The 22,748-nt window shown below is 40.9% G+C and overlaps 2 protein-coding genes across 3 annotated transcripts; one reads left to right on the top strand and one right to left on the bottom strand.

The window, feature by feature from the left end:
- The first annotated feature begins 6,353 nt into the window (after positions 1-6,353).
- Positions 6,354-11,013, top strand: cdkn1d (cyclin-dependent kinase inhibitor 1D). Of its 2 annotated transcripts, none has more exons than XM_006780587.3 (3): positions 6,354-6,498; positions 8,651-9,141; positions 9,237-11,013. In XM_006780587.3, exons 1-3 carry the CDS (start codon positions 6,359-6,361, stop codon positions 9,293-9,295), a joined length of 690 nt encoding a protein of 229 aa, XP_006780650.1. In that variant the 5' UTR covers positions 6,354-6,358; the 3' UTR covers positions 9,296-11,013. The 2 variants fall into 2 exon arrangements, with proteins under 2 accessions (XP_006780650.1, XP_006780651.1); XM_006780588.3 differs by lacking the exon at positions 6,354-6,498 and adding an exon at positions 6,744-6,958.
- A 1,037-nt stretch (positions 11,014-12,050) lies between these two features.
- slc37a3 (solute carrier family 37 member 3) lies at positions 12,051-22,727 on the bottom strand. The gene is made up of 14 exons (XM_006780586.3): positions 22,614-22,727; positions 20,320-20,518; positions 19,162-19,276; positions 18,789-18,881; positions 18,380-18,463; positions 18,082-18,227; positions 16,041-16,137; positions 15,846-15,930; positions 15,291-15,499; positions 15,067-15,208; positions 14,108-14,209; positions 13,737-13,936; positions 13,499-13,564; positions 12,051-13,253 (listed from the first exon to the last, which is right to left on the bottom strand). Exons 2-14 carry the CDS (start codon positions 20,394-20,396, stop codon positions 13,161-13,163), a joined length of 1,509 nt encoding a protein of 502 aa, XP_006780649.1. The 5' UTR covers positions 20,397-20,518; positions 22,614-22,727; the 3' UTR covers positions 12,051-13,160.
- Positions 22,728-22,748: the final 21 nt, after the last annotated feature.

Genomic DNA, 22,748 nt, shown 5'->3' with positions numbered 1-22,748 from the left:
TTCTGCTCGATGACAGCTCCTACTTTTCCTTTTTCTCCCTCCCTCGCTCACAGACACATAACGGGTATGGCAGTCCATTCTCCCTGCAGCACGGACTACACTGCCCATGATGCTACATTCTTTAGAGCTATGCCTGTAGCATTCTGCCTATTAGCTTAGCACAACAACAACAAAAAGGCCTCTCTCACCCAGGAAACACGCAGAGAGAGAGCGTCGCCCTGTAACCATGGCAACCGTAACGCTGCCACCTGGAACAACAGAACGTAGCTGTCAAACAAAACCCAAACAGTTCTGACCCCCACCATATGAAACAGGGAAGTACCGCCGTGTAATCCATTTATTTCAACAAAGTAACTGTATTCTAAATACCACCTTTTTAAACGGTAACTGTAACGGAATACAGTTACTCATATTTTGTATTTTAAATACGTAACGGCGGTACATGTATTCCGTTACTTCCTAACACTGGGTACGGATAAATGAGCTTCTTATGAACCTCACACCAAGATAGTAAAGAAGCATTCTCAAAACTTTTAGCTTATCACTGAACAGCTTCACAGTCACTGTATGTGGGTGTTTAATTTTGATGTGCACTAAAAAGTAACCACAATGATCTTCCAAAATATGTAGCTGTTCTCTAAACACACTAACTTTTCACCACCACCATATTATCTGTAATTCGCCAGCCCGTCCTTACTGGAGCTGCCTTGTTATTATTATTTTTTAACTTTATGTAACATATGCACGGTTGAGGCCTACAGGTATCTTTACTGCTTGTACGGCTTGTATGTTGGTGTAGATCCTTATCTGTTGCATGAACGTTTGTGTGTACACGTTTGCACATGCACTTGTCAGCACACAAAAAAACGTATATGCCCTGTAGGAAAACTGCTTAAAAGTCAAATGATTGTAGACTGTGCCATCGTACTGTTGAACTGTACAATTAAATTTAGACAATTTAGATTTAGATCCATTTTGACACAGATGATGCTAATGTTACATAGACTTTTAATTGTTATATGCATGATGATGTAGGAGCAGACATACAGGGTACATACAGATATATATATACATGTCTATAATACAATCATTATAGTCAAATTTTGTTTCTAAAAAACAAAAATATTAATATAAATGCTTGACTACCATCTGGTATTGCACAGGGGGTAGTTTCCTCATATACTCTACAAACGAGCTGTCTGGAGGTTAGCTTCTAGCTTGTGGACATAAATGCAAACAAATGCAAGGCTGTAAGCAGGCAGCTGTGAAGCCTTATGTCAGTGACGTAACACGCAGACCAACTTCCCGTAATTCGCTGCCATTCCTCTACTTCTTGTGCAATTAAGTGTCTCTTTTGCTCCTTGCCTGCATTTTGTTGTGGTATGCCAGGAAATAATGACTGATGTAAACAATCTCCTGTCTGTGGTAAGCCTCTTCTCAGCGCTTGCTTTCCGGAGCTGAAGGGTAGAAGGATGTGGAAACCCCCGCACTGCACCTGTGAACCAACAACTTCCTCTCACCAGTTTTTCTGTCCTCCTTATCTCTATGAGAGCATCCCCCTTCAATACAGACGCTTCCTGCTCAAACGAGACTGGCGTACGATACGTGCCGTATGTTCTTTTGGTGTTTTCCTCAGAGCATCTTCAGCACCAAAGCTTCAACGCTGGAAAATTATCTCTAGACACGCACCTTTCTGAAACCTCAATCTCATCCGGAATGAAACCAAACTGCATTTTAAGTTCTGCATGGCACAATATTTGGTAGTTAAAGCAGTACTTCAAATAATGAAGGCACAAAGGAACATGAGCCTAACCTCAGTGTGTATTGTGACACCTTCCTACATATGCTATATGTCAGCACGGGGAATAACGTGACTAACAGTATTTAATTGGTAATTTAATGTGATTCTGTGGCTTAGTGAAAGTCACTATTATTGTCAATATTATCAGATAAATGTGAAGGAGGTGTATTATAGGGTTCCTAGTGGACTCTCTGTTGTTTCCTTTGTTTGTGCACTGAATCAGTAACATTATAATAAAAAAAGGCTGTATTCTTCTCTTTTTTGCAATCACAAGGCTCACCATGGCAGTTTCCAGTCTTCTGACCAAGTCACATTGTACTATGATGACTGTTGTTTTACTAAGAGTGCTAATATATTCAATGGGCACTGACCGTGGAGCCGTTACAATGGGCTTAATGACTGCATATGCAACTGCAAAATAAAGTACAGGATTAAGAATGGGAAAAGGGGGCGGGCGCACCAAAACACACACACACAGAACTGTAGACAACAAGAAGAGGATTAGGAATTAAATGTGGAACAATAAGCTGACTGTAAATACAGGTCACAGAGCTGACAAAACAGTGAGGGATCATGCTGCTGAGGACTCATTGTCTGCTGCTGAGTCCTCAAATATTACAGTGTATAAAAAGGCCACCTCACACACAGATTAGTAGGGCATTAGGGAAGTGGGCCACAACCCTGACTGACTAGTGTTAAAATAAATGAGACCTAAAACAATGAATCATTAAAAAAAGAAACACTGTATCTTTCCATTAATGTGACAAAGATGCTTGGCTGAGGGGATACTCGGTCCCCTCATGTAAGTATTCATGCGACAGATATTTTTCAGTGCCAACCTTCTCCAGAAACGTGAAACGTAACCGTAACCTGACACTTTCTGGATGCTCTATGGAGCATGAAAGAAAGGCAGTTACTATGAAATGTATTGTTTTAATTTGTAGATCTACCTCTCCACCTAACTTTGCACACTGGATAACAGTTATTTCTTGTACAAATGGAAGAATTACATATGTGTAAACCAGACACTCAGGGTATAATTAACAGGGAATGGAGGGCCTTTTCTTCAATGGTACAATATTTTTGCCTTAAAGTCAGGCAGTTTAGCATAGGAGTTAATGTGATTGCTGTGAATGCTTTTCAAGGCAGGGTCAAGTCGCCATTTAAAGACCTTCACTTCTTGGATGATACTTTCTGGGTTGGAGTAGGGTCTGAATGAAGTAAATTGCACCAATTGCACATGCACCCCAGGCTTCAGACTTCAAAGGAGTATAACAGGAATGACTGCTTGCCTGTCGGGTCTCCAGCTCTCTCTGTCCGCCACAGAGTATAATCGAGGCCTTAAGGAGGTTTTGTGGTCGCCACATTGGTTGTGTCGCGAGCTATCTGTGACATCACCACAGCTCGATTCATATCTTCACTGTGAGCGCATCAGATGGGATGCAGTATTCTGCTGAATGACAGGTCTCACCACAGAAACAAAACTTGTGTATCAGTACACGAGGGGAGAAAGTAGACCCCGGAAGAAAACATGGAGGTTTGTTTCTGTTTTCCATGGAAAGTGTCATCTTTTCAAGCTGTTACAGCATCTTCCTGTACATAATCTGGCAATCGCTGAGCTTCTGTACTGATATGTCATTGAATGTCTACGCAATAGAACAAAAAAAGGCACACAAATGGGTCGTTTCTTTTCTCTTTTGGTGTGTGCCACTCTTCGTGAGGATGATAGCAGTCTAATGGACCCTTTAACCTCCTAAGACCCGAACTCTCCCACGGCATGAATTTTTGATTTCTCTTTGATATTTGGGCATATTAGGGCCCAACGAATGTAAAAACAAAGAATTACCTGATTTTTTTTTTACCTGATTTTTGTTTCTAAGAAAAATGAGAGCCACATATGAGGATATTCATTTAAAATTTCGGTAGAACAGTAGCAGTATAATGTCCTCGTAAGTGGATCTCAGGCCCTTGTAGAGCAAAATTGAGTATTTTGGTCTAAATAACCCAAAATGTGATGTCCACATATGTGGACGCCAGGTCCTAGGAGGTTAAAGTTGCATTCACACTGGAAATGATTCACTCGTTACCGCATTATTGACCAGAAGAGCTCATAAACCTCTGTCTGCATCTCTGACTGAAGGAGGGAAAGCATTACTTGTGTCAGACTTGAATAACTCATTGTGCTAAACAGTTTAAAAATAGTCCGTGTATGTGTTTGCAAATCCTTGAATAACCTTTGGGAGTGAGGGCCGTTGGCTGGCTAACAGGCCCCTTGGATGACTTCTATATTATGTCACTGATAAGCAATAAAACTGTACATTTTTTTGCCCATGTGAAGAGGCACTGCAGTAACAGGAAACGGGAGAGTACAACAGGAAAGAACAATAACATTTTTTAAGTTCAGGGAACAAATGATGTGTCAGAATAGATGTCAGAAAGATAAAAGAAGCAAAAGGGATGCAAAAATACCACCAGTGCTCACTGACACAATAAAAACGAAAATAGAAATAAAAGGAAGGCAGGCAGGAAATAGTGACGACAGTGATGATTTAAATGAATTTAGACTGCAGATGAAAAAAAATTGTCTGCGTGTTACAAGTCTATTGATGGATGTAACTAATTTCTCGAATAATAGCCACACTGAAGGGGTCCCTGAACATCACTAAAATTACATCATGCATAGACAAGTGGGAGGTATTCAAGTATAAAGTAAAAAGAAAACACTTGTATGGCAAGAAAGGGTTGGGGGCTCCAAATGAACTGCTCTGTGGTTTATTTGTAGTGTGAATGTGAAGCAACTCAACTACCACCTTTCCATAGCCTTGTTTGCTTTGCATTCTGGGATGCGGCAGGGTACCATAGCTGTGCAAAGGTCATTATGGTCTAGTAACTGGCTGTGAAATGAATGTAAATTTTCCATGTTCTCCAGTACTCCAGAACACAGCACCGTCATTACTATATTTACTTTTGTTGCTTCACCAGACACGTGTGGCCAAAACAGGCTCAACATCTTCACAAGGTTTGAAATTGCGCATTTTGGTTCACTTGGAATTCCCTTGGCTTTTTTTCTGTGTGAAAAGAAATCAAACCACTGGAAAAAAAGCATAAATCGAACTAAAGTAAAGAACTATTTAAAAAAACATGACTGTTAGGTGGTGTAAAAACACCCTAACATGCACGTTCTCTGGAAGGAACCTGAAGGGAGTTAAAGGTAATAGATTTTAAAACTGGCAGAAACCATGTAATAAAACTGTGATATGGCACATAGTCTCAGACTATTTTTTTAGCAGGGCTGGTACACGCTTTATCTTGAAACGTGACTGTGGTGTTGGCAAATCATCTCTAAAGATAACACCGGTCTCTAAATCTTTGGACATTATTTTACAATCTGAACTTCACCACCTAAAAGAAATCATTGGGATCAATAGATACATATCTGGCAAGAGAAACCCGATGCTTTACAAGAGCTGGATGGATAGAAATATAACTATTACACTCAGAAACATGTTTATGCTGAAAGGCTAACTTTGTATATTTCAATTTACTCCAACTTTTTGCTTCATGTAGATACAAATGTAGGTGTTACTTTTTGTCATATACTGGATTCTGTTTACCATTATTTAAATCTCCCATCAAAACCACAACCAGTGGATTAGTAAAAATGCTCTTATTTCCCCAAAACTAATGAATGGTTTTGATCCATCCAGTGATTTCTTCAACCGTAAAATTTGATTTTGAGTGCAATTAATGTGTTTTGTATGAAGGTGTTATTGAAACAACAGAATTTCTCTTTGTTTTTGCACTCATGCTCAGTTGTCTGGAAACAATTCATTGAATGGTACCAACAACAACAGCAACATAGTTTACTCCTATGATATATTATAACACCAAACAACCCAACAATGGGTCTACTGTCCTCCTCGTTAATGGTTTACTCATTGAGCCAAAGGTCTTTACTCACAAGGACAAAGTTTATCCAAGCGCCACGCACCCTGACTTAACTTTACCAAGTCCCAAAAGATAGAGAGTTATGCACGTTTTACATAAACAGATATATGATTTAGTGTCTTAAACACCTTATTAATTTGGTCAGCAGACAAATTGTCAATGAAAACATCATGTGTGATGGCATGCAGTACAATGTCACCTCGTTTTTTTCAGAGCTGCACTGGACCATTGCACAAGATTAAATCTAATTCATTTTCTTCAGGGTCAGAAAGCATTAAGTACATTATGTTCTTTTCAGTATTTATGATAATAAGTTGGTCAAGAGGTCAAGGGGAGAAGTAGCAATTGAGTTAAAAAAAAAACCAAGTTCCTCTTTTATTGAATCCTGTGAAGTAAGTTCAGGTGATTTATTTTTATTTTATTCCCTACTTGGTTGGAAATTTGTATTCAACTGGAAAAATGTAGGGCAAGTCCAAATGAGTCTGTCTGTCCAGCCCTGTCACGTTGCAGCTCAACGTGACTCGAGGATACGGGCACGTCGCCAAAATAAAACGTGATGCAAGCAAACACGAGAACTGTGTGTCACATTTGAGAGACGAAAAAGGGGAAATGGCGGCCACTGCCAAAATATTTGACCTACTTCTGAGCGCCGGGAGGGAAAAGCGAAACACAGCGCGGGGAAAGCGAAGAGGGAACAGGTTTGGGAAGAGAGCTGCGAGGAATTTCACATTTTCGCAAACATTTCAGAGGTAAGAAGTTTTCTTTATTAAAATGTAATAATTTTTTATTAATGTATTTCCTGTAGCACGTTTATAGGTGTAGGTGTTTTTTGTGTGTGCATTTTTTTTTGTTCCCAAAAGAAGTGCAACGTGCTTCATATTTTAATATATTCTAATAAACTATTATATCGTTACTAACCTCTTGGCTGCGCTCCAGCAACCTTGTTTTGGTGGCGACCACGTGACCGACTTCTCGCGTAAGGACGTCCCCTGTCTCTTCGCAGTCCATAACAAACAAGTCGCAGTTAAGGGGACAGGACCGACCCACCCGTGGGTAGTGTCTGAGTGAAACTTTGCAGCGTGACAGTGTTTATGTCCGCGAGGGCTGTCACACAGCAACACCGTTAATTCTTCAAGCCGGTGCGACAAAATAGCTGGAGCCGTCAAAGCGACACTTTTACCGGACTACTCTGAGATACTGACGCCTATGGTAAGATAAAAAATAATAATGTTAATACTAGTATTAATATTGCTGGTGGTCATTACAGACATATAGGCTCGTTTTTATTTTTCCTTTTTCTTAATAAGACGCTAGCTTTGTTTTAATTTTACTTTGAAGCTAACAGAGTTTGCTCGCCTCACTGCTTAAATGTAAGCGTTCTGTATGCTTTCGTAAGAAAAAATAGTGCGTGTGTGTTGTTTTGTGTAGCAAGGGCGAAGAGACTAGAAAAGACATGAGGCCGTTTGTGTGTCGCATCTCATTGACCCACATCCTCGTTTAATGTAACTGCGTCACGAACTCTGGCTGCTCCCTTATTAACCCGCTAAACCTTAAAAAATAACACCCTCCGCTGTGCGTTTATCCGCAGTTTAATGCCAGTGTTATAGTGCTGCAAAGGAAATAAATGCATTTTAAAGTGGAGGGATATTTATTTATTTATGTTTAGTTTGAGGAGTGGAGGGTTTTTTTTCCCTTGGGGACACCGAGCATAGTAGAAACCTGACCACCAGCACACCGCGCCCACTTCGTTTTCGACGCAAACAACTTTCTCTCACTGAGCGCAGTCCTCTTACTGAAAACAAAACTTTTATGTGCCCGTTTTTTAAATGTTTTTGTACGGCAATGTGAGTTAAAATAGGTCATTGAAGTTATAAATATGTAATACGCACTCACTTAGGAAAGTGTTTGAATTGTTGTGGTTTGGGACATTGTAACGGTTCCTGTGAGTGTGCAGGTGCCGTAAATGAATTTAAGTGTACGTGTGAAAGTATAAGCATTATAAAGTATTAGGTGTCAGACAGTTGCGCAACTCCTCACCCCCCAACCCAGGGTCTAATTGCTGTCAGGCTTATCTTCGCCCGATAGAGTGCTGGTATGTTCAAGAGCAGAATAGGCGAATTTGTAAAGTGCGTTTTCACCTCTAGAAAAACAGAGCAAAGTGTCTTAACGGATCGTTTCTAAATCAGTTATGCAGGCAGGGGGAAAAAAAAGGGAATTCATGACCACAAACCAATTTCCAGCGCTGGGGCCTCTTCCTGAGAGTTTTGACCTACATTTGCATTGGCAAAATCATTTAGTGTTTATGTATTTATTTTAGCTTTAGGTCTGCCTTAAGAGAGGAAAGACAAGTTTTTACGCTGCATTAAGTGCGTGGCAATAACTGCCTAGTCCAAATACCATGTTTGTTCTTTTTAAGCCCTGGGCAGTTAGTTGGAGTTGTCTGTAAAATGTTAACTGGGTTTGGCTGGGAGTTGGAAACCAGCGGAGGCTGCGCTCAGAATTCATCAGTCTGCCTCTAATGAAATGTCACAAATGCAGGGGAAACATTTTTTTGTCAACCTTCTGACCATTACTGTTGACCTTTGGCCTGTGAACACCAGAGCAGGTGTCGCTCTAGGTTCACTTTGAAGCGGCGGGCCAGTGAGGGTTGCTGGGGATTTATTTGGCGTTAGCTCATGTACCTGTTGCTGCAACAGTTACTCAGCAGGTGAGGGCACATGTGTGTGTGTGATCACATAAAACATGTGGGCGCCCAAGAGGCCGATATGGGTAAGGGCGGGGGTTTAGGTGTTCAAAAGCTTGAGTGTGTGCGTGTGTAATCTGTGCCAGTAAAACCCCAGATCACACCTCATTTGGAACTCCACTGGACTAATGTATCCATGTGTGTTTGCTCTCTGATAGGGACATGGCGATGGCCTCTAAATCAATAGCGGAATCAGCTATGGAATCCGACCCAGAGCTTTCGCGCCTGGGAGGCATCGAGGCATGGAAGTTGAAGGCGGGGCCGGTGCGGAAGAACCTCTTCGGGCCCGTGGATCACCAGCAGCTGCAGCAGGACTTCCAGCGACTGTTGTGCATGAGTGTGGAGGTGGCCAACAAGCGCTGGAACTTTGACTTCCAGAGCGACGTGCCGTTAGAGGGCTCCAACATCCAATGGGAGGCGCTAAGGTGTCAGGACGTGCCGGCGTTTTACCGCAGCTGCACGGTTCGACCGCTGGCGAGGTCTGGAGCTGAGAAGACAAAGGAGAGACGGCGGACGTCGTCTTCGTCGGGCGAGGGTTCGCCTGGGTCGAGCGCCTCGTCTGGGTCTGGGGACGAGTACCTAGAAGTAACCACTAGGAGGTGCTACCGGATCCAGCGAACGGGGAAACGCAGACAGGCTGCGATCACAGGTGAGTTCGCCGGATTAGCTTGATTAAGACAAGGAAAGTTAAACCTCTGTGGTCACACTCATAACTGATTTCCACTCTGTTCTCTCACTCTGCAGATTTCTTCAAGGTAAAGAAGAGGAGGCTCCTGCATAACAAGGCTTCCTCTCGGCAGTAGAAAAAGCACAGTGAGCGGAGGATCACCAATTGGTCGACATCCCTCCTCACATCACCTCATATGCATCACATGTAGATATGTAGCAATATGCAAGTGACTGTCCACAAGCTCATACATGCATGGGCTTAAAAACTTCTGACACCACATACCTTTATAACTCAGCACAAGGAAGCTACCATTGCCCAAGTAAATTAGACTCTAGAAATCGGTTTTTGTGGATAGCTAGAAATAATAATAATAATACTGTATACTCTTCATACTGTTAGCTTTTTTTGTTAACTATACTGTGAAATCATTCTGAATGCACTCTTGCAGGATCCAACAGAAAACAGGCTCTAGTTTGAAGAGGTTAATGTTCTTCTGAACGTGCCTTAAGTAGTATTTGACCTCAGCCCTTGACCTTTTTTTTTCTCCCCACCCTCCCTCTTGCTGCAAGTCATAAGTGATTTTCATTTGACAAGTTTAGCCTTTAGTCTAACCCCACAGCGCGTGGGGTCAAAACCTCGCCCGTAGTCAAAATGTGGTGACGTGACTGGGATCAACCTTTGGGGCAAAAGGTCAGCGGTGGAGGTTTCTTAGGGAATGTGGCTGTACGTCAGGGTTTTAAATTATAATAATGTTTCATATATCACTATTTATTATTCAGATTGATAAAAAAAATAAAGGAATGTGTAAAAGCGAGGTAATTAAATTACAACTTAAACTACAAGCCCTTATGGCTCGTAAAACACTCCACCGTTGCCACTTAAAACTATCTGAAACCATCAAAACATAGCAAAAAAAAATACAAACTATTTCCCCTTTTTTTGCTTTATATTATTAGCATCTTTTTGGCAACAGACTATAAACATATCTTAATGGTTGGCTTAAGCTTTTATTAATGTAGCATGTTCCCACTCTTCGTGTGATATTGTAAATGCGAATGTAGTGTTTTTATCACTGTGGTGCAGCTCAGAGGAACCAAATCTTCTGGTTCTACCGTTTAACATTTTTTTAATATATAAAAAAGTGTCACATTTTCTGTTGCTGTGCAGTTGTATACGGCTTGTATATAGAAGATACATATATGTGTGTGTGAGTGTGTCAATGTTTTTTCTCCCCTTTTATTTTGTTTTTTCACTCGTTTTAAAAGTTGCGGCAGCTGATGCAGTCCGACCAAAGGATTAAGTTGCACACTGTTTGAGTGATCAGTTGTGGGTTACAGAAAGTCTCCAACACTTTAAAAACAAAAAGAGTTTTTCTGTTGTGATCCGTTACTGCACGTTTTGTGACTCAAATAGCATGCGGCTTGCCCTAGCTACAGTGATTCTAATTTGTATAAGGGTAAAAAGCCATAGCCTGGGTTTATCTCTTGTAACTACCTCATCATAAAATTCAATAACACAAATATAAGAAAATCAGAAAAAGACAAAAAAAAATCAATCAGTGTAGCTCAGGTTGTTTGTGTCTACGGGCATGAAAGAGAGACAGACTCAACGAAGGGGAAGTTGTTATTCTGTTGTGGTAAAAACCTGTTGCTTCGTGTCGGGTTTCTCATCAGGTGAAAGAGTCAGTGTGTCAGAGGGCCGTGCAGCGGAAACTCGCCGAGGGGCGGTGTGGGGTTAGCTTTTGTTGTTGTTCTCTTTACTTTGCTTTGACACCATTCCCAAAACACACATGAGGAAAACAACAAGGGTCAGATTTAACCAGAACAAGAGGAAAAATGTCTCAGATCCTATCTGGATTTCTGCATCCAGATGATAAGTGGTCTGTAAGTGCCCCCCCCTCCAGAGTGTGTCTGTCTCTCTTTCATGACTCAGCTGCCTCTGCCTGTGAAAACTCACCATGAAAGTAGTTGTTTATAATCATGTTGGGTTTGACTTGCATGATTTTGCACAACTGTTTTTCACACATTTCATAAAAGCAGAAATTGCTTCTTCTTTCTTTTTAAAATCTTTTACTTTATCTCTGTGTAAGTTTGAATGTGCATCTGTTTTCTCAGCGTGTTTGTAGTAACTTATTTTCAGTCTTTGTCATTTGTTTTCAGAGGGACATCATTTTAAATTCCCCGTTCTTTCTTGTTGTTTTGGTTTAGTTTTGTTTTGCTGTAACTAACTAATTGTTTTTCGTTGAAACCATATCATTGCACTACTTTAAACATTTTTGACAAAGGAACTACTTTTTTATGGTAATCTTCAAAAATAAGGAAAAAAAAATCTTAAAGAGAAACAGACATTGAGTAGATGTGTCCAAGCCGATCTGCCATGTTGTTGAACGTGGCTTCTAACAGTTAAGCAGCATTTTGTAGCTTTGCTCCTCAAATCCACTAAGAGGAAAAATAAAAATAAAATAAAATCTAAGAAAAATTTGGACAGAAATATAATGAATCTCTAGTGTCTCACTCTGCTCAAGCAACCTCTGCTTTCCTAACTCACCTGTCGCAGCTATATTAAAAGGTAGTGTATACTTTGTATATGCATGAATGTATGACAATATTTCCATACGATTTATAATAATTTTTTTAAAACTGTAATTTAATACTGGTATATGTATCTTTGCAACATGTAAGAAGTGTAATTAAAAGAGATTAATTGCTGAGTTGAATGAAGGTTGTCAGTTAAATGTTTATGAATTATATGGATATAAGCTGAAATTACCAGCACAACACTTGTTTCTGCTTAAACAGGAAAGAAAAGGGAGTGAAGGTTTAAGTTTGCATTCAGAGCACCCCCTGGTGGATTTGATACAACACTGCACAGACAGCAAACCATTCATGAAATAAAAAATGCATTTATTTAAAACAAAAAACAGTTACATTTGTTAAAAATTATATGGAATCTCATATGATTTTTTTTATTTTCAAGACACAAAGAAAATTTCTTAGCATGATAAAAAAAATTGCAATAACTATTCCTAAATGTGCTTTACACAATCCTATATAGCTACATGCAAATGTGCAGCTAAATTAACCAACTTAACCAGAACAAATTGCCTACCTTGCAGATACCATTGCATCTGAATTAAACATATTTACCTACACTGGCTGTTAAAACCTAAATCTGGACATAACCTACATGGATTTACAGTTAAAAATCAGTTAAAACATATGCAGGGCTCCTGATGCACACAGGCAAACCTTTCCACCATGGTAGTGTGTTTTACAGAAATAAGGCATGCTATGCTGTTAACACAGAGTTTAAGAACATTTCTGCCCATGTGTGCAAGTTAAGACACTAAAACTTAAGATGTAAACATTCGAGCAAACAGTAAATGGAAAAGGGAACAATGAAAATCACATGTACACAGAATGAAGAGAACCAGCCCCCTGCCATGAAAAGGCTTTACAGTACAACATTAAAACACAATTACAAAAAACTGTACACAGGTGAGATAAAATGGCAGTGATCCGGAGCTTTCCCAGACCTCTAAAAGTGATTTATTAAAATGTTTTAAGGCTTGTGCCTGATTACTGTGAGAAGAACATAGTGCAATATTTAAAATGACTAAAATATGATACATATCTACAAGAACTGATTACAGAGTTCTACTTTACAATCACTGTTCACATTCCTTAGGCATTAAGCTTTCTCAAAGAGTCTCATCTTTACGGTAAGAAGCTCTAGTTTCTATATTTGGCAACACTGATTCAAATACATCAACATTCACATCCATTTAAAACCTTAAAATATACACATTAGTACATTCTGGGATGTTTTACAAAGCCCTGAATATACAGAACAGTGCAACCTGTTGTGGTTTTTTTCTTCTTAAGGCAAGGACTTCAGCTAAAACTCCAAATCTTACATGTACTGTAAGTAGCATCATCTTTCAACAACCACAACTTCAACAACTGATTAGAGTAAAAACTGATGGTGGTTAAGATTTTTTACAGCTGCCGTTGCCGCGCTCGCCTCTCTGTCCACATGGCCCGCAGCTCTCTAACAAGCAAGGGAGTGATGAACACAATGCTGCCCGCAGTCTGTAACACGAAGAGAAGAAGCCTTAAGCAACAAGCACAAACTGTATATAAAAGATGGATGGAATGTCTTGGACTGAAAAGTGTAACAAGGTGTCATGCTTCGTGATGGTCAGCAGGGGGCGTTTATAAGAAATCCAGCTTACATCTTACTTGATTTACGACCTCGGTAAACACTTTTCTGATTAATCCAAAGTTAAAGTCTTATCTAACACGTTTTGTCCTTTTAAGGATAAAAATTATCTTACCATGACAATGAAGAAGTAGAACACGCTCATCCAGCCCAGCTTGCTCTCTATCAGAGACACCAAGTACTAGAAGACGAGGGAGAAAATGGACAAATTAAAGGTCAGTCTGATCACTCGTGTGTATACAGTCAATGTCATAGCTGTGTCACAAAAAGGCATCAGTGGAAGCAAACATGCTCTCATGCTGCCAAATTCATTCTGTTTAATTCTCCAATTAGATTTTTTGTTTCATCTTTACCTGTCCTGCAGCAGCTCCTATACTTCCAGTTCCATCCACTATACCAGTGACAGTAGCCAAGGCCTCCTTACTGCCCCTCAGAGCATCCTGCCTGCCAAGGTCAGCAGATATGGCCGAGCTGATTATGTTGGATGGCCCACCGATGAAGAATCCGGTAATAGCTAGCAGCACACCGTTTATCACCTGGTCATTAGGTGATCCTGAGAGAGTGGATTTTAAACACAAAATTAATCGTGTGAATTTTAAACCTTACAGTGTTATTGTGAGTTTGACGCCTTGACTCATGAAATGCAGTTTTTTTTTTCTTTTATTATTATGAAGAAGAAGATATCAGATCGTGAGCTGTTGTTAGATGACGTGCATGTACTTACGGCTGTATCCCACCAGGGCTCCGATTGCCAGCGTCAGACTGACGACCAGCACCGGCGCTCTCTTCCCCATAAAGTCAGAGATCAGACCCTGAAATGTTCCTCCTGATACAAAAAAAATAGCATAATCAAGGCAAATTAGGAACTGACAAACTGCAAAGTTATTTACCAATGAATACATTACACGGGGGGCTGCATACATTACAGCTCCACTTTAGGACCCTGCCAAAAATAAATAAATATTCACACCACACATAATTTTGTTTAAACCACCATTAAGTACAGCAAGGATCAAAATCAGCCATGCAGCAGACCTGTCCTGGGCGTACTCTGCCTCTCACCTTATGACAGCTGGGCTGGGCTCTAGCCCCGCCCCCTACACTGAATTAGACAAGTGGAAGAAAATAGATGGATGAAGGATCCAAATCAAGTTATGCTTATCTGATGGTGCCCCCACCTCCAGAGGCTGCATGCCCCACCGTTAGAGAACCACTGCACTACTATAAGTTGTGATAATAACATTCTATTATAAAGCATCATACAAAATGATGAGTGATAAGTGATTTTAATCAGGACCTTTAATGCTCATTACCGGCTCCATGGTTTTATTCTTGGACTCTATAAGAGCAGCTTTGCTTTGATCTCAGCTCCAAACAATCTCACACTGGTCCCCAGCTCATCAGTTCTCTGAAACAAGCTGTTTTAGTTCCTCTCCTTACATACTTCCTTTAAGCAAACTTTGCCCTGATTGGTTGCCCCTCGCAAACAAAGTGTAAAGAGCGGGAGGGATCTGAGATGACCATATCAGGACTATGGTTGAACAGCCAAAAGTCGGGAAAAACATTTCTGGAAAGAGTGTTCAGAGAAGCCTGAGTGTTTAGTCACAGGGATGACTGAGTGTTTCTTTCAAAATAGAAAGTTTTATAACAGAACTTTTTTTTCTTTTTCAAGCAGCTGCTTACCGATGATTCCTCCGACATCATACCACACAGACAGGCGGTCGGCCTGGGCTTCCTTCCACTTGTAGTTGTTGCTCAAGTAGAAGGGAAGCCAGAAGAAGAAGGAGTAGTTGACCAGCTTCAGACATGCATAAGCCAGGGAATACTGCAGTGCAAGCGAGACAAAGTCATCACACTATAAAAACATTGTTTTATAGTTTTATATAGTTCGTCTTCTTCACACTCACAGGCAACACCCCAGGAAGACAGAAAGCCTTTAAGAAGCCGATGGCCTGCGGAGACTCGGCTGGAGCCTCTACAGGCTGCTCGGCAGACTGGCCTCGCCTGCTGTACTTCTCCACCTCCACCTCATCCTCCTCGTCGCTCATCAGAGGCTTGTGGCTGTCCGTGTCTGTCTCAATGGGGCCGAGTCCAGTTTCTGACTCCAAGCTCAGACCTGACACACACACACACACATTAAAGGAGACCATAAGTTTAATCAAAAGTTTAGCTTATTCAAACTGTTTCTACTTGAGGTAGAAACGAGTTCACACCTCTCATGGAAAGAAGTTATAAAAAGTAAAGATACAAAGTTGATGGTATTGCAAAACAAGCTGAAACCTGATCACATAGTATATGCATCAAACATTATGGAGAATATGAACACATATGCAGCATTCTGGGAACTACTTTGAGTCACCTTAATATATTTAAAGCATGCAAAAACAAAAACAAAAATACAAGCAAACACTCTGCAAATTTGTTACATTTTTAACATCTAACATGCTTCCTGAAGTCCTTACCAACTTCCTTTGGGGAGGTAAGCAGGCCGAAGAACACGACCACCCCTCCCGCAAACTGCACAACAGAGGTCACCAGGAAGGCGTACTGCACACAGCAACAGTCAGCACATTATTTCAGTGCTTAGTTGTTGGCAGTGTTAAGTGGGGTGGGGGTGGGGGGCAACAATAAAACATGTTTGTCTATGTGTGCTTCACCTCATATCCATATTTGAGAACACTGGAAGCAAGGAAAGCACCCAGGATGTTGCCTACAGAGGCGCATGCACTCCACAGGCCGAACACAAAACCACGGCTGAAAAAGAGATGAATGGCATTAAGTTTATTTATAGAACAGCTTTAAGTATTTTTTACTCTGCCACTCGCAGTTTTTAATATGAGCAGAATACGCCCTGCTGCAGAGCAAAACTGAGTCTAAATAGGCCTATGTTCTCACTGTGGCACCAGTGAATGGAGGCTATTGATGGCGAGTGTGAGCATCTGTATTTCCATTTGGGCGTGTATGATGACGGTCGACTTGGCAAATATGAGCCTGACTAATACAGTGGGGCAAAAAAGTATTTAGTCAGCCACCGATTGTGCAAGTTCCCCCACTTAAAATGATGACAGAGGTCAGTAATTTGCACCAGAGGTACACTTCAACTGTGAGAGACAGAATGTGAAAAAAAAATCCATGAATTCACATGGTAGGATTTGTAAAGAACTTATTCGTAAATCAGGGTGGAAAATAAGTATTTGGTCAATAACAAAAATACAACTCAATACTTTGTAACATAACCTTTGTTGGCAATAACAGAGGTCAAACGTTTACTATAGGTCTTTACCAGGTTTGCACACACAGTAGCTGGTATTTTGGCCCATTCCTCCATGCAGATCTTCTCAAGAGCAGTGATGTTTTGGGGCTGTCGCCGAGCAACACGGACTTTCAACTCCCGCCACAGATTTTCTATGGGGTTGAGGTCTGGAGACTGGCTAGGCCACTCCAGGACTTTCAAATGCTTCTTACGGAGCCACTCCTTTGTTGCCCGGGCGGTGTGTTTTGGATCATTGTCATGTTGGAAGACCCAGCCTCGTTTCATCTTCAAAGTTCTCACTGATGGAAGGAGGTTTTGGCTCAAAATCTCACGATACTTGGCCCCATTCATTCTGTCCTTAACACGGATCAGTCGTCCTGTCCCCTTGGCAGAAAAACAGCCCCATAGCATGATGTTTCCACCCCCATGCTTCACAGTAGGTATGGTGTTCTTGGGATGCAACTCAGTATTCTTCTTCCTCCAAACACGACGAGTTGAGTTTATACCAAAAAGTTCTACTTTGGTTTCATCTGACCACATGACATTCTCCCAATCCTCTGCTGTATCATCCATGTGCTCTCTGGCAAACTTCAGACGGGCCTGGACATGCACTGGCTTCAGCAGCGGAACACGTCTGGCACTGCGGGATTTGATTCCCTGCCGTTGTAGTGTGTTACTGATGGTGACCTTTGTTACTTTGGTCCCAGCTCTCTGCAGGTCATTCACCAGGTCCCCCCGTGTGGTTCTGGGATCTTTGCTCACCGTTCTCATGATCATTTTGACCCCACGGGATGAGATCTTGCGTGGAGCCCCAGATCGAGGGAGATTATCAGTGGTCTTGTATGTCTTCCATTTTCTGATGATTGCTCCCACAGTTGATTTTTTCACACCAAGCTGCTTGCCTATTGTAGATTCACTCTTCCCAGTCTGGTGCAGGTCTACAATTCTTTTCCTGGTGTCCTTCGAAAGCTCTTTGGTCTTGGCCATGGCGGAGTTTGGAGTCTGACTGGTTGAGGCTGTGGACAGGTGTCTTTTATACAGATGATGAGGTCAAACAGGTGCCATTCATACAGGTAACGAGTGGGGGACAGAAAAGCTTCTTACAGAAGACGTTACAGGTCTGTGAGAGCCAGGGATTTTCCTTGTTTGAGGTGACCAAATACTTATTTTCCACCCTGATTTACGAATAAATTCTTTACAAATCCTACCATGTGAATTCATGGATTTTTTTTCACATTCTGTCTCTCACAGTTGAAGTGTACCTCTGGTGCAAATTACTGACCTCTGTCATCATTTTAAGTGGGGGAACTTGCACAATCGGTGGCTGACTAAATACTTTTTTGCCCCACTGTATTTCTGGGTTGGACAGATGCTGTGTCTGTGATCCAAACTCATCTGGCAGCCGTTAAGGCAAAGATAATGACATTCACAGAAATGACACGCACCCCGCCTTCCCGAACCAGTTGCCCATGACGGCCACCACGCAGGGCCAGACGGCCGACTGCAGCAGGCCGTTCAGCACCCACAGGCTGCTGTACAGGTAGATGTTGTAGATGTGGAGCCATTCAGTCAGAGTGCCAAACACAAACTCCTGCAGAAACATGCACAGCTGTCTTGAGTGTTTGGTGTTATCATTGTCAGAAATCTTAGTTTTTGTGTGGATTTTATACAGATACCAGCAATGATTAATGCAAAAACCACCGCCCTAATAATCAATCATATAATTCTGTACTATGTACTAACCACTGCAGCAGAGCCACACAGGCCGAAGCAGAGCACATAGCGGAGGTTCACTCTGTCTCCAATCACACCACTCAGATACAGACCCTGTGTGGACACGAACAAAAACATGGAGAAAATAAATAAATAAATAAAAAGTCTGATCTGATTTTGTTCAAATTACAGGCATGATGTACTTCTCAGTGAGTTCCAAGAACAAATCTGATACTTAGTGTTACAGAGATGCGCTGGCCTTTGTTTTACTCTTATCATAACCCACACAGATCACCAGATGGTTCAAATGTTTTCCATTCCTGAGTAAATGCAGGCCCAACTTGGCACGGGGTCGATACACAATATTATCTTCTGCTCACAGTTTTACCAATTTGTGTGGCAGACGCATCCTAATAAACAATGAAAATCATGTACTCACCACTGCATATGAGAAGAGGAAGATGGAGTCCAGAATCCCCAGAAACAGAGTGGCCTGCTTTTCATCCTCAAACAGACGATTATCCTGCCAAGTCTGGGACAGTCAGAGAAAACGTGATTGTGCAGAGTTCATACAGGCTCTTAGACCAAGGACGTGACTGTAAAAGTTTTGCTTTTGTGCATCAGGGATTAAGTTAAACTGCAGAGAAGCTAACTTACTGGAGTGTGCACATTGAGAAACAATAACACACAAAAAAGTAAAAAACAAAAAGGCTTTACTTTGGAATTGTAGCCAGCCAAAATATTTCTGACTTATTTTAATTTCAGCGTTGTATATGTGGGAGACACATTGTTCTGGGCTGTATGCTCATTACCTCGCCAGGCGAGAAGGCAGGTGAGCTGTCATTAAGAATGGAAGGCGTCCACTGAGCTGAGATGCTCACTTTCACATTGCTGAATGTCTTCCTGGACGCGTGCAGCAACACGTAGCTGGAAAGACAGAAAGCAGTTTTACTCAGAAAGGAATAACAAACCATATGAGGACAAACATTTACTGAAAGTGCAGCGCAGTTATTTCATTCTTATTTAATATAATGGATCAATTAAAGGGTACATTTATGAGTTTTGAACATGCTTTTTGTTTTGAACATGGATTTTTTAGGGCTCTTGGGTACCACAGCTCTCTAGTTGTAAATAAAAAGGTTAAATTCCAAAGTAATGTCATTTCAGCTGTGCAAGAAACACTGAAATTACATACTTAAAAATGAAAATGAAAAAAACAACAACCCCCAAACAAAATCCACTTCCAAAACAGCTGAATGCTTAAGACAAATTTATGCTTGTAATAAAGATTTCAAGCACAAATGTCCGATGCCATGGCTACAGCAATTGCTCTATATTACTTTTACTTGAACCAAAATAAAGCAAAGCCTATTATATGATACACACTGTCTATTTAAAACGACGTGAATGTCTTTGCTAGATTTGTTCAATAAAATAAAACTAAAACTAAACGTTAGTAGCAAAAATAGGGTTACAGCGAACAACTAATAAACCTCCACAGTGAATAGGGATGTGCATTTCTGTGCATATGATTTGATCCATAAATGTAAAAAACAAACTGGATAATGGATACATTTGTTTTTTCCTACACTCTAATGTGTATGATAATAAAACAAGACAGATAAGTCTGAGCTGATTTAATCTCTCATAGATCTTTAACTTGACCTCACAGCTCACATGTATTCACACTGCATTAACTATGTGGCTAGATTGGACTTGCTGGGATTAAAACTGCTGCAAAAAATGTGTGTAAATTTCATCATTCCAGATACAGTTTCAAGTGGCCGATTAAAAATATAACCAAACACAGAAACCGTTCTCTGCTACATTGTGCAGCTCTCGTCAGTTTTCTGTTAGTCTGTGGATATCTCACGTAGCACAATGTTATCTAGACACCGGCACAGGATGACATTTGCATTCCTACTCAAGGCTTATAGGAAGTTCTATAGCACGGGGTGACTCCAAATTACCTAAAGAAGGTGAGAAGAAAGACAACCAGATGATGATGAGTGTACTGTGACAGAGAGGCACAGCATGATGGAGGCATCACAGGGGCGGCCAAAACAAGAAAGAGGAGGAAGGTGTTGGTGAAGGTCTTCGAGGACAGGGAGGGGGTTCAGCTAGAGTCTTCCACTATACCACATGGGACAAACACATCACTAGACGTGCCTGGAGAAGAAAGAAAGCCAATGTCAAACTAAATAACGTATTTATCATTCAGCACTGATTATAGGACAGGGCTGCAGACACAGACACACAGGGGAAACTCCTCTGATTACATAAAGAAGGCAGATGTTACAGAAGCCTATGGGAAAACAACCCCTCAGCTCCCCTTATCTATCACCTGTGTAAACACTTTCCTTATGAGTTTATGGTTTCAGCTGACAGTCACAAGTTTTATCTAATAAAACACACTGTTTGTGTTGTAAAATTTTATCCCAACCAAAGTGAAACACAACGATAAAGCAGGGTTTTCTTTAGGCAAGGCCTAACAAGACTGACCAGTATGGTGCTCGGCCCTGGTTTTAAAACCAGGATGGGTAACATCACTCTGCTCAAAGCTTCACACCAATACACCCTGACCTCACTATCCATATGGTGGGTACGTCCAGCTATCATATACAGTCTATAGTTCAATGGAGACTGTGGGATAAATATTATTGTGGCTCATTAATTCGTTTCAAGTCTCTGATAATTCCAATATGGCAGCCAGTCAGTACTTCTCGTTAAAGAACTATGTCCCCATAGGTTAAAAGATAAATATAAAGTAATGCACCTCGTCTGAAAGCTGGGATTTGTGTGTTGCCTTAAAAAAAAAGAGGGCTCAATGGACCCAGTGTGCACTGACTGTCTTCATTCCATCCTGTTCAGCTGTAACACTGCTTTGCTTCATCTTTATAGCGCTCTACCAGCTCAGAATACACAGACCGAACTGATGGCAAAAGTCTGGTGAGCTGCTGATGACCTGCTTGCTTAGCATGACTATTTTAATGTTTAGACCAATTTCTCAAAGTCAGTTTGAGATCTGAGTTTTCTAACTCTCAACACATTTGATAAAAGTGGTCGAAAGCAGGTGTGAAAAATAAAAATGAAAGTCACTTCGAGTACTTGACACCGGTGTTGTGCCAAAAAGTGATTGTCTGCCAAAAACTGATTTCCGGTATTTGCCAAAAACTGGTTGCTTGTATTTAAACTACTATAAGTAACTTGTTGGGCTATAATATGTGAAACATATGTCAAATGTATCCCTCATGGATGACATAGTCATCTTGAGCCACAAACAACATTCGTGTAACAAGGTAGAAGCCGCAATCAGTTTTTGGCAGTGACTTTTATATAACCTTTATTTATGCAGTTACAAAAATCTCATTAACATTAAAAATGTCTTTTGTAAGAGTAAGTTGGCCAAGAGGACAGCAGAAATGGCAGCAAATATTACAATAGTTCTGTAAAATTATTTTAAGTGGGGATAAAGGACCGGATTGGTTATAATGTAAGTACAATAAAGATACTTGAAAAACAGATAATTTTTTAATTCTATATATAACCCCTTTGTAAACCCGAAGCCTATTTACCAACATACGTAAAGATATTACACATAAGAAATACACAGAAACATTGGAAATCAGTTTTTGGCAGTATTACACAGTATCTACAATAGTTTGTTTAAACTCTAGTTTTAAACTAGATGCAATACAAAAACAAAACTCTGTAACAGTGGCAAATGAGGCGCATGGGAAAGTTTAATCATGGACACCTCTTTTCATTAATTTTGCTGTTATAGAACCTTCATATAGGAGATAAAAGTGTCTGACAAGCTCCCAGAAGACAAAAAGGATCTAACAAAAAATTGTCTGCAGTGTGGGCTATGCTGTGCACTTAATACAGCACACTGGAGGAATATGACCGAGATAGCTCGGAACAAACGGGCTTTTGTTTTGAACTAAGCAATCACAATTTTATGGACTCCGTGGTTAAATAACGATTTACGTCTTCGTGGATCAACGACACATCTTGCCACTGAAGTTATAAACCCTCCACTGTTGTTCTGTCAACTGAATTAACGTTTCTTTTGTGAAAAGAAGCTACTGCCACACCTAAAGAGCAGTTTCTCTCCACCTCGGTTTTCTTAGTAACAAGCCGCATACTGGTTAAAGCCTTTCGAGTCAGTTCCGGGTTCGTTGCGCCTTTAAAATCACCACAAACATCTCCGAAAAAACAGCTGACTGCTACTAACTCTTTGAAAACAAAATCATATGCTGACCTTTCAGCTCTGAGTCCCGTTGGCTAGCTTGCTCTTGATGAAGCGTCAGTTTTGTGTTTACTGTGGGTTGCCCCGTCACTCCAAACGTCAAATTTCGCAGAGCGCCCAGGCGCGCTGCTGCCACCAGTAGGACAG

This window comes from Neolamprologus brichardi, chromosome 17 (genome assembly GCF_056152115.1).
Source record: "Neolamprologus brichardi isolate AB-2024 chromosome 17, ASM5615211v1, whole genome shotgun sequence".
NCBI lineage: Eukaryota > Metazoa > Chordata > Actinopteri > Cichliformes > Cichlidae > Neolamprologus > Neolamprologus brichardi.
Note: the sequence above shows the minus strand (reverse complement) of the source record. Positions and strands in the feature narration are given on the sequence as shown.

What these genes read in the sequence shown, in the direction of transcription:
- cdkn1d (XM_006780587.3), top strand. Translation starts at nt 6,359, where the DNA reads ATGGCGGCCACTGCCAAAATATTTGACCTACTTCTGAGCGCCGGGAGG. An exon ending in TTTTCGCAAACATTTCAGAG is followed by an intron (nt 6,499 to 8,650) that starts GTAAGAAGTTTT and finishes GCTCTCTGATAG; the next exon opens with GGACATGGCGATGGCCTCTA. An exon ending in CAGACAGGCTGCGATCACAG is followed by an intron (nt 9,142 to 9,236) that starts GTGAGTTCGCCG and finishes CTCACTCTGCAG; the next exon opens with ATTTCTTCAAGGTAAAGAAG.
- slc37a3 (XM_006780586.3), bottom strand. Translation starts at nt 20,396, where the DNA reads ATGCCTCCATCATGCTGTGCCTCTCTGTCACAGTACACTCATCATCAT. An exon ending in TACCTCCCCAAAGGAAGTTG is followed by an intron (nt 15,500 to 15,845) that starts GTAAGGACTTCA and finishes TGTGTGTGTCAG; the next exon opens with GTCTGAGCTTGGAGTCAGAA. An exon ending in TCTACTTCTTCATTGTCATG is followed by an intron (nt 13,254 to 13,498) that starts GTAAGATAATTT and finishes TTCGTGTTACAG; the next exon opens with ACTGCGGGCAGCATTGTGTT.